Source organism: Arvicola amphibius, chromosome 2, assembly GCF_903992535.2.
Source record: "Arvicola amphibius chromosome 2, mArvAmp1.2, whole genome shotgun sequence".
NCBI lineage: Eukaryota > Metazoa > Chordata > Mammalia > Rodentia > Cricetidae > Arvicola > Arvicola amphibius.
Window position 1 is genome coordinate 137,277,037 of NC_052048.2, and position 13,381 is coordinate 137,290,417.

Below are 13,381 nucleotides of genomic sequence, written 5' to 3' on the forward strand. Positions count from 1 at the left end.
CTTAATAAGCTTCCTTGAAGGGTGGACTGTTTCACACCTACCCCCTTAGCACAGTGGTTCTCAACCTGTGGGTTCGAGACCCCTGTGGATCACACATCAGATATTATATAACCAGTTACAGCAGGAGCAAAATTACAGTTCTGAAGCATCAGTGAAAATAATTTTATGCTTGGGGGTCACCACAACATGAGGCATTGCATGAAAGGGTCACAGCATTGGGAAGGTTGAGAACCACCCTTAGGACATCTTGACCTCCTAACACCCTATGACTTAAAGAGCTTCTCTCTAAGATGGAAGATTTTCATCTCAGAGGAAAGGGCTGTCCAGCAGTGTTATACTGATGATGCATTGGAGCAGTGCTTTGCACATATTTAATTAATTCAGACATCTCATCAGGCCACCTGCTTGTTTTTATTCTCATTAATGAGACTACTGGAAAAATCTAAATTGCCAGTGTTAGTGAGATGGCTCAAGGGGGAAAGGCACTTGCCTGCAAGCCTGATGACTGGATTCTGGCACCCAGACCCTTAGGGCAGAGGGAGAGAACTGATTCTGGCACACTGTCTTCACCCACCACACATGCGCCCTGGTGCTTGTACACGTGCAACTGCATGCACACACACTAAATAAATAAATGTAAAAAATTATAAAAAATAGTAAAATAGAACTACCATGAGGATTGTATTTAGCTTATATTAATAACCCTGCTCTACCACCTTTTAGAATGATTTTTTTTTAAGCCCAGTGTTATTTGTGGATACTCAGGATCCTGAGTGAATCCCGTGAGTTCATGGATTCAAGACCAGCTTAAGAAACTATATAGAGAGCCTTAAAAAAAAGATGCCAAGCACTAGTGGCGCACACCTTTAATCCCAGCACTTGGGAGTCAGAGGCAGGTGGATCTCTTTGAGTTCCAGCCCAGCCTGGTCTACAGAGCTGGTTCCAGGATAGCCAGGGCTACACAAAGAAATCCTGTCTCAAAAAACAAAACAAAACAAACAAAGACTGTTCCCTAATCTTTTTTGTCCTCTAAGGTTTTGCCTTCCCTCAAATCTATTGCAGATTTAGTTCAAAAGCCCAAGTTGCAAGACGGGATGTAGAAACCTATTTCTACATGGACTGGGGTTCTCCTCGCCTGGGGACAAAACCCGTCCTACAGGAGATCAGGAAGCCAGAGAGAGCCATGCTTGTTGGCACAGGCCTGTCAGTCCCAGGAACTCAGGAGGCTGAGGCAGGAGGACTGTGAGTTTGAGTTTAGGTTAACCTAGGCTACATAAGAATCCCGAGACACTGGAGTAATGCAGCAAGATCTCCATCTTTAAAATATAAAAAAGTCAGAAAAAGAATTTGTGGGAAGGGCCAGTCTAGCAGCCCCCAACACACACACACACACACACACAGACACACGCACGCACGCACGCATACACACTCACACACGCACGCACTCACACACGCGCACGCACACAGACACACACACACACACACACACACACACACACACGTGCACTCTCAAGGTTTCCTCCTACCAACATACTCTAACTGCCTCTGATTCAAGATACAGTTCTAGGCAGTGGGCTCACGGCCTGCACGTTCTATCTTCATTTTTCCATTTGGTGTTCTATCTTGCCTTCTGCAGCCCTGGGAACTTGTTTTCTGGCCACGTCTGTCAGGACAGGATGTCCCTTCAACACCCACCCTCGGGACTCCAAATCTGAGGGTGAGAAAACCTCTCCTACAGAGAGGCCTGGCTCCCAGAAGCCCAGTGCTACCCATTGTCCTTTCTCCTTCCTCTCCCCACCCCTTTTTCTTCCCTTCTCCCTCCCCTCCTCCAGCCCTCCCCTTCCCTTACTCCTCCCCTTTCTCTACCACTGTGTCTTTTCCCCATGCCTTCCATTTGCACCCAGGACTGAGCCTTTGCAGGTAAGACATGGAGGACCTTTCTGAGTCAGGGGACATCAGCTCTCTGCTGTTTCTAGTGGCGCATGCTCATGAGCGTAATTCCCTGAGGCGTCTCATGGCAGTTTGGTCTGTCTCTGCCTTCTGTTTACCAGGCGGTGTTGTTTCTTTGTTTCCTTTGTGACTTCCATCCTTCCTTAAATTCCTGCCAAAGTAAGCTAACTGACCTCGGGGAAATTACAAAAGCAATCAGCCTCCCCGGCCAGCTAGTTATCATGTGACTTTGTTCAGGTGGTCAAAATCAGGAGACAGCTTACCCCTTCCGTGGGGTGTCTACGGTGGGTATTACAGGACCAGTTTGGGAAGCTAGGGACAATTTTTGTGGGGATCGCAGGCCCTGAAAGAGAAACAGAGAGTTAACAGAGCCCTCCCAGTGATAAGAGTGAGGGCAAATGAATGAAAGATGTTGTTGCTTAAGCTCCTTCCCCAGCCTTCCAAAGCATGCTGACTCACCGAGGGAGAAGGAGCGGCCTTTCCCTGTGGTTTCCACTCTGCACTTCAGCGGTTCCCACAGCCCTCCCTGAGAAACCAGCCTGGGAGCTAGGACTGACGGGCTGCTACCGCTGCAGTTCCCCCACCCCCAATTTCCTTTACTTATTTATCTAGTTAGTTATGCTTATAAATCTATTTTTTTTTGGCTGTCACAAGATAAAATTTTAAAGCATTTAATTTTTTTGAGATCATAATTTAATCACAAACTTTTCCATCTCCTCCCTATTCTTCAAATCACGGCCCTTTTCTCACTAGTTGTTATTGAATACATACATACATACATACATATATATATATATTTATGTATACATATCTATTCCAAAATAGAACCTGCACAGGCCATGTAATGGTACTTGCACACATGTTTCAGGGCTGAGCATTTGGCACTGAACAACCAATTGGTGTGCTCCTCCCTAGGGAGCACCATCTCGCCCACTCCCAGCCTTCCTCAGTTGCCGTGATTCTTTATGGGTGTATTCCTATTACTAGGAGACACTGGCTCATAGAAAACTTCCTAATTGTCTGTCTGTGACAGAATTTCTGCCCCCTCTTCCAAAATGCTTCCTGAGTCTTAGGTGTGGTTCTGTTTCGTAGACGCATGCATTGGGACTAGGCTCCAGAACTTGGCGTTTTGATTAGTTGTGTTTTTCTATACTGGTCTCCATCTGTTGCAAAAGTTTCCCTGATGAAGAGTGATGAGTACCTTTATCTGTGGGTATAAGGACACATGTTTATAAATTGTTGGTTGAGATTATGCTGGTTTAATAAATTAGTAGTTTTCTTCCAATAACCATAATTTTATTAGCACTGAGTAATTAGCTAGGGTTCAAGTCCTAGACATTGTTCCCTATTGTTGAGCAGGTCTTAACTCCAACTAGAGAGCCATTGGTTACCACCAAGGTATGTGTGCCATTACTGCACCCTTAGGGTTATTGTGCCAAGCTGATTATTGATGTGATTCATAGGCATCATAGTTGGTAAGATTACTGGTAGCCTCCCTCCTTTGGAAGCTTGCATGCGCCTTCTGGTATAAGGAAAGCCAGTCCTCAGGGAGGGTACGTTCAGGTCAATTCTAGCTTAGGGGTCTCTGGACCGTTTCTGAAGTAGACAGTGTCTTCAGAGATTGGGACTTACCTTACACCTCTGGGGAAAGGGAGTGGTGACCATGGACAACAGCAGTAGATTGCCATGCCCAACAACTCAAAAGAGGGCTTCTAATGTCTACTATTAAGGTTTTGTTAGATGGTCTTTGGCTATTTAAAGGAGCATTGTCAGCTCAGATAAGAAAATTTCATTAGAATTATATATGTATATTTATTAATAATCTTTTTTTTCTTTCTTTTTTTTTGGTTTTTCGAGACAGGGTTTCCCTGTAGTTTCTAGAGCCTGTCCTGGAGCTAGCTCTTGTAGACCAGGCTGGCCTCGAACTCAGAGATCCGCCTGCCTCTGCCTCCCGAGGGCTGGGATTAAAGGCGTGCGCCACCACCGCCCGGCCTATATATGTATATTTATGCATAGAATTGCATGTATCATAGGTGTTTTTTTGATAAATAGTTAAGAGTATGATTCCTTGTGGCATTTTCATCCATCCTTAATTTCAGTGTGCCATCTCCCTCTTCTTGTGCATACCTCGTTTCCTAAGGAGCCCCCACATTCCCCAAAGTAAAAGGTTAAAGTACAGGTGAGACCTTAACTGTGACAAAGAGACACGGTGCCCAAATGGCCGACGTTTGAGAACCATTGTTCTGAAGGAGAAAAGCGCAGAGAGCACTGTGAGCTTCTATTACTGTTTGTAGTCATTCCTGACTCAGCCCAATGGCATTGAATATGGACCGACTGATTGTGTCTCTGCTTATGTGCCCATGTGTGTGATGGCCAGAGGTTGATACTGTCGTCTTCAGTCTCTGTGCTACTGAATCCAGGAGACTGACTGGCCAGGGAGCCCTCAGGATGCTCCTGTCCGGCTCTCCGGTGCTGGGATTACAGGCACATGCCTCCATCTCTGGTACTTTCCAGTGGTGCTGAGGGAATCCTTATGCTTGCACAGCGAGCCATCTTCCCAGCACCCTCAAATACCACTTAAAAACAAAGACAAGTTTGGGCACGCTATAGCAGTCAGAGCTATATTGTGAGACCCTGTCTCAACAAACAAACAAGACTTAATGCAGGGAATGACCCCGAGTGAAAGGGGTATAAAGAGAATTGGTTTTCTAATTCTAACTCTATCACAGAGTTTTGTTTGGGGTGGTGAATGAATATTTGATTACGGAAGAACAATACCCAATGTGAAGCTCCACAACTTCCTTTCCAAATGGTTAATTTAACTCTACAGAAGTTCATTGAGATGTATAGTTTTACGATCTGGTTAATTTCAGTATGTGATTTTTTTTGCAATGTTTTTTTTTTAAATAATAAAGTTTAATTATAAAAAAGAGACCCTCTTTGTGTGGAAGGGTCTTTTGGGCTTTACAGCTGTCAGGGAAACGATCTTCAAAAATACAAGAATAAAACTCGGTACAGCCCGATTTTGGTACTGGCCCAGGATTTCTAGGGTCTGACATCAGATCATTTACTTTGGCCATAGGTAAGCACAGTACAATTTGGGAGAAAAGTTTTCTGAAAACGATTAACTCAACGCTGTGAGTCCAACAAGCTCAAGACATGTTTACTTGGAAACCCTTTACATAGAAGTCACTCAGGCTGTTGTAAAGTCCAAATGGCATCTCTCACAAGGATGAGTTCTATTACCTAGAAGTCATGCTCAGGGTTTTAGGGGGAAAGGTCTGGGAGGAGTAAAATATAATCAGACCGCAAGGGATCACCAGGTTGTAAGCTGCCTCCATTCCGGCCACCCCAGGGGGAACAGGCTAAACGACTCTTTCCTTTGAAGGATGCCTGTGAGTTTACCTTTCCTGGCTTCTCCAGTGCTTAACTGTGTGCCGAATCATTTTTTGCTTTCTACACCTTTGTTAGCTTTGCAGATTCCGGAAAGATAGCAATGGTCTAAGGGACGAAGGCCATGTGAGAGTATTTTATCTTCCTTCAAAGGATGATGCCAGAGACTCGGTATGACTACCTATTTGAATATGGTGGTGTTAGCTGAATGCCTTTTGGGAGTCACTTACTGAAGCCATGGGTCCTGACATGGGTCCTGGTTGCTACCTTTCTTCCCTGTTTTCCACTCTGTCCTCCCTGCTCTCCCTGAAGAGACAGAGCTGCTTTGCCATGCCTTCCCCAAAGTGAAGGATTGAAACCAAGAGGCAGGCTAAGTCTTCCCTCCCTAACATTGTTCTCTTGCCGCAGTGACAGAAAGGCGAATACATTTAGTGGTGCGGGATCCCACCAACAGCAATGAATTATGATCGTTGTTGAATAACTCCCTGGTAAAATTCTTTGGCATGACACTCTCCTGTTGGAGGTGGAGAAATGCAAGAGACAGTGGAGATGGGGGCGAGGGAGAATCCTTCAGTGACATTTGCTTTGTTGACAGTGTCCTTTATCTCTTCAGGGTCAGCAGTGAAAGGCAGGATCCTGGACGGTGGCCCTGAATCCTGATTGCCTGTCTGTCAAGGAGACACATGTGGTCAAAGATGAATTCGAGCAAAGTAACTCCTGGCTACTTGAACTATGGAAAAGCAGGGCCATTATGAGATGGAAGCCGTCCCACCGGGTTGCCACTCCCACATTAAGCTGCTGAAGATCAACAGGGAACATCTGGTCACCAACATCCGCAACACTCAGTGTCTGGTGGACAACTTGCTGAAGAATGGCTACTTCTCAGCGGAAGATGCAGAGATCGTGTGTGCCTGTCCCACCCAGCCCGACAAGGTGCGGCGAGAGACACTGGTGCTGACAGTGATGGACCTGGGTTTCTAGCAGCTCTTCCTACCCTAGTCCCAGAAAAATGAGGATTTGCTATACTGGACCAAATTGTACAGTGGGGTCTTTGTTTTTGTTGTTATTGCTGCTGCCGTTGTTGCTGCCATCCCCACCTCAGCTTCCGCAGCACGGGGTGGGGGGTGGGGGTGTTGATCATAGGTGTGCGCTCACACTGGGCTCTTCGGGTTATTTTCATCCTGTGCCCAGCTTATGCATTACAGAAAAGATTGATCACAGATGTGTACTCACGCTGGGGTCTTAGCAGAACAGAAATGAGCTTCCTGCCAAGCCAGTTTACTTCTGTTTGAGGCTGGAACAAGCCCTTCCATTTCAGCTCTCCCTGTAGCGAGTGTTGATCCCTAGGCCAACTTGTGCTTGAAATGAGTAGGTGAGAAAGAGCATGGCACTCAGTGTCTCAACACCCCAAGGGGCCAGAGGCACCCACAAAGCCAGATTTAGAAGTGACTGCCTCCCTAGATGGGACCCCATTGAAGACTTTCCCACGCTACGAATGAGGAAGTAGAACCATCAGTTCCCTATGCATGGGAGTATGGTCTGAAAACTAAGAGAGTCCCCCAAGTCTCTGGATAGAAAAGTGAAGTGCCTATTTGAGATGAGGCAGGGAGGGGCTAGAGACACCCAAAGAACTTCTAGGAGGGCCCACAGCACACTGGTATGCTTTGATTTCCTCTCTTGACACCCCTTTTCTTGGCTTTTCAAGACAGAATGTCCCTCTGTAGTCTAGGTTGAGTTGAAATTCTAATCCCCCTGCCTCAGTCCTCCGAGTGCTAGGACTTAGATGTGTGCCGCTATATACAGCTCCCCATTCCTTCGCCTGTGTTTTTAATACGAAGGCCAGTTTGAACATGAGGTTTGATGGGGGTCTGTTACCCTCCTGCAGGGTAGCCCAGATACGATCCTTCCTCTTGTCTCTAGGGTGACTACCTCCTAGCACACTTGTCCCTTGATGACAGTGACAAGAGGTTAGGTGGGAAAGTCCACAGCTGGAGGGCTTTTCCCATGTCTCTTCTGTTTTTAGGCTCACAGATGCTTCCTGGCTTCTTATTGCCATGGGGATGAATTCTTGCTAACGAGGCCCACTTTGCAGATTCTCTGCAGACTCTTACATAGGCTGTGCAGGTGGTCAGGCCATTGCTACTGTACTAGCACCTGGAGCCCCGAGCTGAGCGCCCCCTGGGATCCTTTTGGCCAGGAGATGCCCCTCACACCAGCTCACGCTCTTAATGTTTGTGCCATCCATAGGTCCGAAAAATTCTTGACCTGGTGCAGAGCAAGGGCGAGGAGGTGTCTGAGTTCTTCCTCTACGTGCTACAGCAACTCGAGGACGCTTATGTGGACCTCAGGCTGTGGCTATCAGAGATCGGCTTCTCCCCTTCCCAGCTCATTCGGAGCAAAATTATCATCAATACTGACCCAGGTAGGAGTCAGCCGCAGCAGGACTACAGGCATGGGTATGAAGGAAGGCACTGGGGTCTGGAAGCGCTATCATACTGTGGCCCTGGTGGGCATAAAAATGTAACCAGCAAGGCCAACCTGGGCTGCCTGGGTTCTATCTCACAGAGCAAGCCCCGGTGCTCCTTCCACTTTGGAAAGAAGAGATGCTCTCTGGAACCAGAGTGCAGCCTAGGTCATTGCAACTAAACCAAGCACAGGGAGCTTGTCTGCTTCCTTTTGCTTGCTTTGGTTCTGGGGATGGAACCCTGGGCTTTATATATGCTAGGTCAGGGCCTTACCACCATTATGCAGCCCAGCCCCTCTCATCTGGTTTATTTAGGAGCCCCAGGAATTGTGCCTAGCTTGTGCACTCAGACACGGCACTAGCACAGTTTTGACACGATTTTTTCCTTTTTAAAGTTTGTTCTAGGTGGGCTAAGATGTCACTCAGTGGTGTTGTATTTGCCTAGCACATAGAGACTCTAATCTCAACCTCCAATATACAAATAATAATAAAGAAAAATACTTTCCCCCAAAACAGTGAGATTCTAGGCAAAGTTCTTTGGTTACTCAGGATCCAGTCTATATTTCCAAAGTGCTGCAGACCTCATGAGTTGACTGGTTAGCTTGGTAATTTTTATGGCACAAGCTGTACCGGTTGAAGCACTGTGCTGGCTACTGAGGATGCAGCAATAAGCAGGGACAGAGCGCGACTGTCTTCAGGGACTTCAGAGTCTACGGCAAGGCGACCAGGGCAGCAGCAGCGGAAGGTGCAAGTGGTGAGGGCAGAGTCTGCTCTGGGAGGGGTCACCTGTCCTTACCCTCTCTGCTTTGCGACAGCCACCGGGAGCACGCCAGCAGCAAGTGCTCCACACTCCGATTTTTAGACTCCACTTTGACCTGCTGTTTTAGTCACTTTCCATCTCTGTGACAAAATATCTCAGAAAGCAACTTAAAAAAAAGCCAAGCTTTGCTTTAGTGTCTCAGTGCATGGTTGGTGGCTCCTTTGCTGTGTGCCTGAGTGGGGCTAGGATGTTATCGTGGAAGTGCCTGGCGTAGAACGGCTACTCCCAGCAGCAGCGAGAGACAGCAAGGGAGCTGGGGACAAGATACAGTGTTAAAGGGCATGCCACCATAACCAGACTCTTCCAACTGACTCCACCTCCTAGTTTCTGCTGCTTCCCAACAATTCCATTAGATTGAAGCAATTAGTGGATTAATCTTGGGGAGGTCAGAGCCTTCAAGAACCCATCACTTACCCAAAGCTCACTGGACTGGCCCTGATGTTGGCCTTTGGGGTCATACTAGATTTAAGACATTATGGTTTAGAAACAGAGAGAAAGGGCCTTCCCACAGAGTGAATGTTTAGAGAGAAAAAGGACAACCAGTAGTGCCAAGGGCCAAGGCTGAACTTGCTCCTGTAGCCCAGAGGTGCCAGCTGGCCTTAGCCAGTCTCTTGGTGATACTGCTACTTCCTGCCTGTTTTCATCCCCACCCCCCCCGCCCGTGTGTGTGTGTGTGTGTGTGTGTGTGTGTGTGTGTGTGGTGGGGTATTTAGTCCCAGGGTGAGTGGCTCTTTCAAAGGACTTCTCAGTTGGTTCCTTCAGCCATGACCGACTTTAGAGAGTTGTTCACGCTACAGGACAGCACTCATACACGACAGATTCATATCACAGGTTTTCATATGTATGAAATGTCCAGCAAACACACGTTTATAAAGAAAAGAAGTCTACCAGCAGCTGTCGTTGTCTGGCATTGGGACAGAACAGAGGCTGGCTGTACATCAGCTCAGGAACTTTGGAAGGGTAATGGATATTTCATTCTAGAAATATAGTAGTATTTACTGAATTTTATTAATTTACTAAAAATTAATTGACTAGGACGTAATGCAATTTATAAAATTTTTGTAATATAAATTATTATGAGTTATAACCAAAATAAGCTATAAAGTACCATTAGCATTAAACTTTTTTAGTGGGGATTTGTGTTCTGGGCAGGTTTGGCCTTGAACTTTTTTTCTTCCCCAAGATAGGGTTTCTCTGTGTAGGCCTGGCTGTCCTGGATCTCACTCTGTAGACCAGGCTGGCCTCAAACTCACAGAGATCAGCCTGCCACTGAGTGATGGGATTAAAGGCCTGCAGTGTAGTGAGGAGCTGCGGGTTGCCTGTCTACCTTATGCCCCGAAATAACAACACACAAATTGTATTCTTTTAAACACTGCCTGGCCCATTAATTTCAGCCTCTTACTCACATCTTGACTAACCCATATCTAATAATCTTTGTAACACCACAAATGGTGTCTTACCGGGAAAGATTCAGCATGTCTGAACTGGTGGCTGGCTCCATCACATCTGGCTCACTGAGGAGAGTCATGGCGACTGTCCCAGAGAGGAGAGGCGGGGCAATTCTCTGAGCCATCTACATCACTTCCTTCTTCCTGTTCTGTCGACTCCACCCACCTATTTTCTAACCTATTAGGCCAAGCAGTTTTCTTTATTAATTAACCAATGAAATCATCTGATACATAGAAGACACACCTACATCACTGCAGCACCACTGCCCTGTGGCCTTGTCCCCTAAACACAGAGACTACAAGGGTGTGACACCGCACCCATCCATTTGCAAATGTCCAACAATCAACTGGACTAAGTTCATGGGAAAGCTATAAAGGAATCTAGAAGTATGCATATGGGTATCTGATTTTTGCTAATTGAATAATTTAAATTCAAAAACTATTTTAAAGGAGCATGTAGAATGCTTTTTTATTTGCCGTTAAGTCCCATGTGTTGTTGTTCAGGTGTGCTGGAGCATGGAGGTATCAGGAACAGGTCATGGTGTCTCTGCCCCTCATGGCAGCTTGGGGCTCATCCTTGGGGTGAGCATCTATGCCTCAAGGTGCTCACCCTGGGGGTCAGGGGTTGCACCTGTGGTAGCTCAGCATATTTAGTTGGGATGTTTGAGGCCAGCCACAGAGCCTCTGTAAATCAGATTAATGTCCAGCCTTGCATTTTATAACCAAAAGTTTTGGCATCCAGTTTTGTCAGACCCCACTTCAAGAACCAAAGAAAGGCTGGGGTAATGTCCTCCCGTACAAGGCTTTCGGTGGGGACTGACTCTGCCATTCAAACAGGGCTGTGGGCTGCAGTGGGGCAGCAGGGCTGACTGGCCTGGCCCTCGAGTGTGAGTGGCTTCTGTCTTTAGAGTTCAATGACAACATTGTGCATAGGAACAAGGGAAGCCTGTTTCAGACACTTGACCTGGAGGGGCCTGCAACCCTCCAGTTGGCTAAACCTGAAGCCAAGCAGATGAGAGGCCGGACCCTCAAATTCTGAGACACTGGCTCTTTGAGGCCCTGGGGGCTCCTATTAAAGGAGTAAACGACTTGGCTCAGGATCTGGGCTGTGGGCTTGTTTGCTTGTGTGCTTGCCTCTCTGTCCCTAGCTGCTTCGTTTAATGCATCTACTCCTTGTCCCCTCATCTGGTTGCCGGGAAACACTCTTTCCCGCTCCAGTGAGCAGGTACACCCAGCAGCTGCGACACCAACTGGGCCGCGACTCCAAGTTCATGATGTGCTACGCCCAAAAGGAGGACCTGCTTCTCGAGGAGACTTACATGGACACCCTCATGGAGCTAGTAGACTTCAACAACCAAAACCTAGGCAGCCTGGGAGGCCTGGACTGCCTGCTGGATCACAGCACCGGTATCCTCAACGAGCATGGCGAGACTGTCTTCGTGTTTGGGGACGCGGGAGTGGGCAAGTCCATGCTGCTGCAGCGGCTGCAGAGCCTCTGGGCGTCTGGCAGGCTGACCTCGGCAGCCAAGTTCTTCTTCCATTTCCGCTGCCGCATGTTCAGCTGCTTCAAGGAGAGCGACACGTTGTGTCTGCAGGACCTGCTCTTCAAGCACTTCTGCTACCCAGAGCAGGACCCCGAGGAGGTGTTCTCCTTCCTGCTGCGCTTTCCCCACACAGCGCTCTTTACTTTTGATGGCCTGGATGAGCTGCATTCGGACTTCGACCTGAGCCGTGTGCCGGACAGCTGCTGCCCCTGGGAGCCAGCGCACCCGCTGGTCCTACTGGCCAACCTCCTAAGCGGGAGGCTGCTCAAGGGTGCCGGCAAGCTGCTCACTGCCCGCACAGGCGTCGAGGTTCCCCGCCAGCTCCTGCGCAAAAAGGTGCTGCTCCGGGGTTTCTCCCCCGGCCACCTGCGCGCCTACGCCCGCAGGATGTTCCCCGAGCGCACAGCTCATGAGCATCTGCTGCAGCAACTGGACGCCAACCCCAACCTCTGTAGTCTGTGCGGCGTGCCGCTCTTCTGCTGGATCATCTTCCGCTGCTTCCAGCATTTCCACACGGCCTTTGAGGGTTCCTCGCAGCTGCCGGACTGCGCCGTGACCCTGACCGATGTCTTCCTGCTGGTCACTGAGGTGCATCTGAACAGGACACAGCCCAGCAGCCTGATGCAACGCAACACGCGCAGCCCGGCGGAGACCCTGCGTGCAGGCTGGCGCACGCTGCACGCGCTCGGCCAGGTGGCACACCGAGGCACCGACAGGAGCCTGTTTGTCTTCGGTCAGGAGGAGGTGCAGGCATCAAAGCTGCAGGAGGGGGATCTGCAGCTGGGCTTCCTGCGGGCTCTGCCAGATGTGGGCCCTGAGCAGGGCCAGCAGTCCTATGAGTTTTTCCATCTCACGCTCCAGGCCTTCTTCACTGCCTTCTTCCTAGTGGCAGATGACAAAGTGGGCACCCGGGAGTTGTTGAGGTTCTTTCGAGAGTGGACGTCTCCCGGGGAGACACTAAGCACGTCCTGCTATCCTTCCTTCTTCTCCTTCAGGTGCCTGGGTGGCGGCAGCCGGTTGGGCCCTGATCCTTTCAGGAACAAAGACCACTTCCAGTTCACCAACCTCTTTCTGTGCGGGCTGCTGGCCAAGGCCAGACAGAAACTCCTTCGGCAGCTGGTGCCCAAGGCTATCCTGAGGAGGAAGCGCAAAGTCCTGTGGGCTCACCTGTTTGCCAGCCTGCGCTCCTACCTGAAGAGTCTGCCCCGGGTCCAGAGTGGAGGCTTTAATCAGGTGCACGCCATGCCCACATTCCTGTGGATGCTGCGCTGCATCTATGAGACACAGAGCCAGAAGGTGGGGCGCCTAGCCGCCAGGGGTATCAGTGCGGACTATCTCAGGTTGGCCTTCTGCAATGCTTGCTCTGCTGACTGCAGCGCCCTGTCCTTCGTCCTGCACCACTTCCAAAGGCAGCTGGCCCTCGATCTGGACAACAACAACCTCAATGACTATGGCGTGCAGGAGCTGCAGCCTTGCTTCAGCCGCCTTACGGTGCTCAGGTGAGGCTGCCAGCTGAGATGGGTGAGGAGAACAGAGAGGCTCTCTTTTGTTTTACCTGGCGGCTACATCCTGACCCAATGTGGCTGCCCAAGATAGCGCCAGGCAACTACTTAGTATTGTAGCCAGAAGGAATCCCGAGAAGGACAGGTCCCATTTTTAATTTTTTTCATTTAGTATTGGGGTTTGAACTGGAGGCATCACCCATGCCACACAAGAACATGCCTAACAGTCTTAAAAAGCCATTGCCAGCGATAGAACTTCT

The 13,381-nt window shown here is 48.8% G+C and overlaps 1 protein-coding gene across 3 annotated transcripts in view; it reads left to right on the forward strand.

Moving 5' to 3' along the window:
• The window catches only part of Nod1 (nucleotide binding oligomerization domain containing 1), a 52,088-nt gene that overhangs the window by 19,998 nt on the left and 18,709 nt on the right, over positions 1-13,381 (forward strand). For 2 of the 3 annotated variants that reach the window (XM_038318550.2, XM_038318549.2), the window contains 3 exons: positions 5,957-6,276; positions 7,591-7,765; positions 11,294-13,118. In XM_038318550.2, the coding sequence (XP_038174478.1) occupies positions 6,076-6,276; positions 7,591-7,765; positions 11,294-13,118 (2,201 nt within the window). In that variant the 5' untranslated portion in view covers positions 5,957-6,075. Of the gene's footprint in view, positions 1-5,956; positions 6,277-7,590; positions 7,766-9,474; positions 9,588-11,293; positions 13,119-13,381 lie in introns of those variants that run through there. The other variant, XM_038318551.2, reaches the window with a different exon arrangement.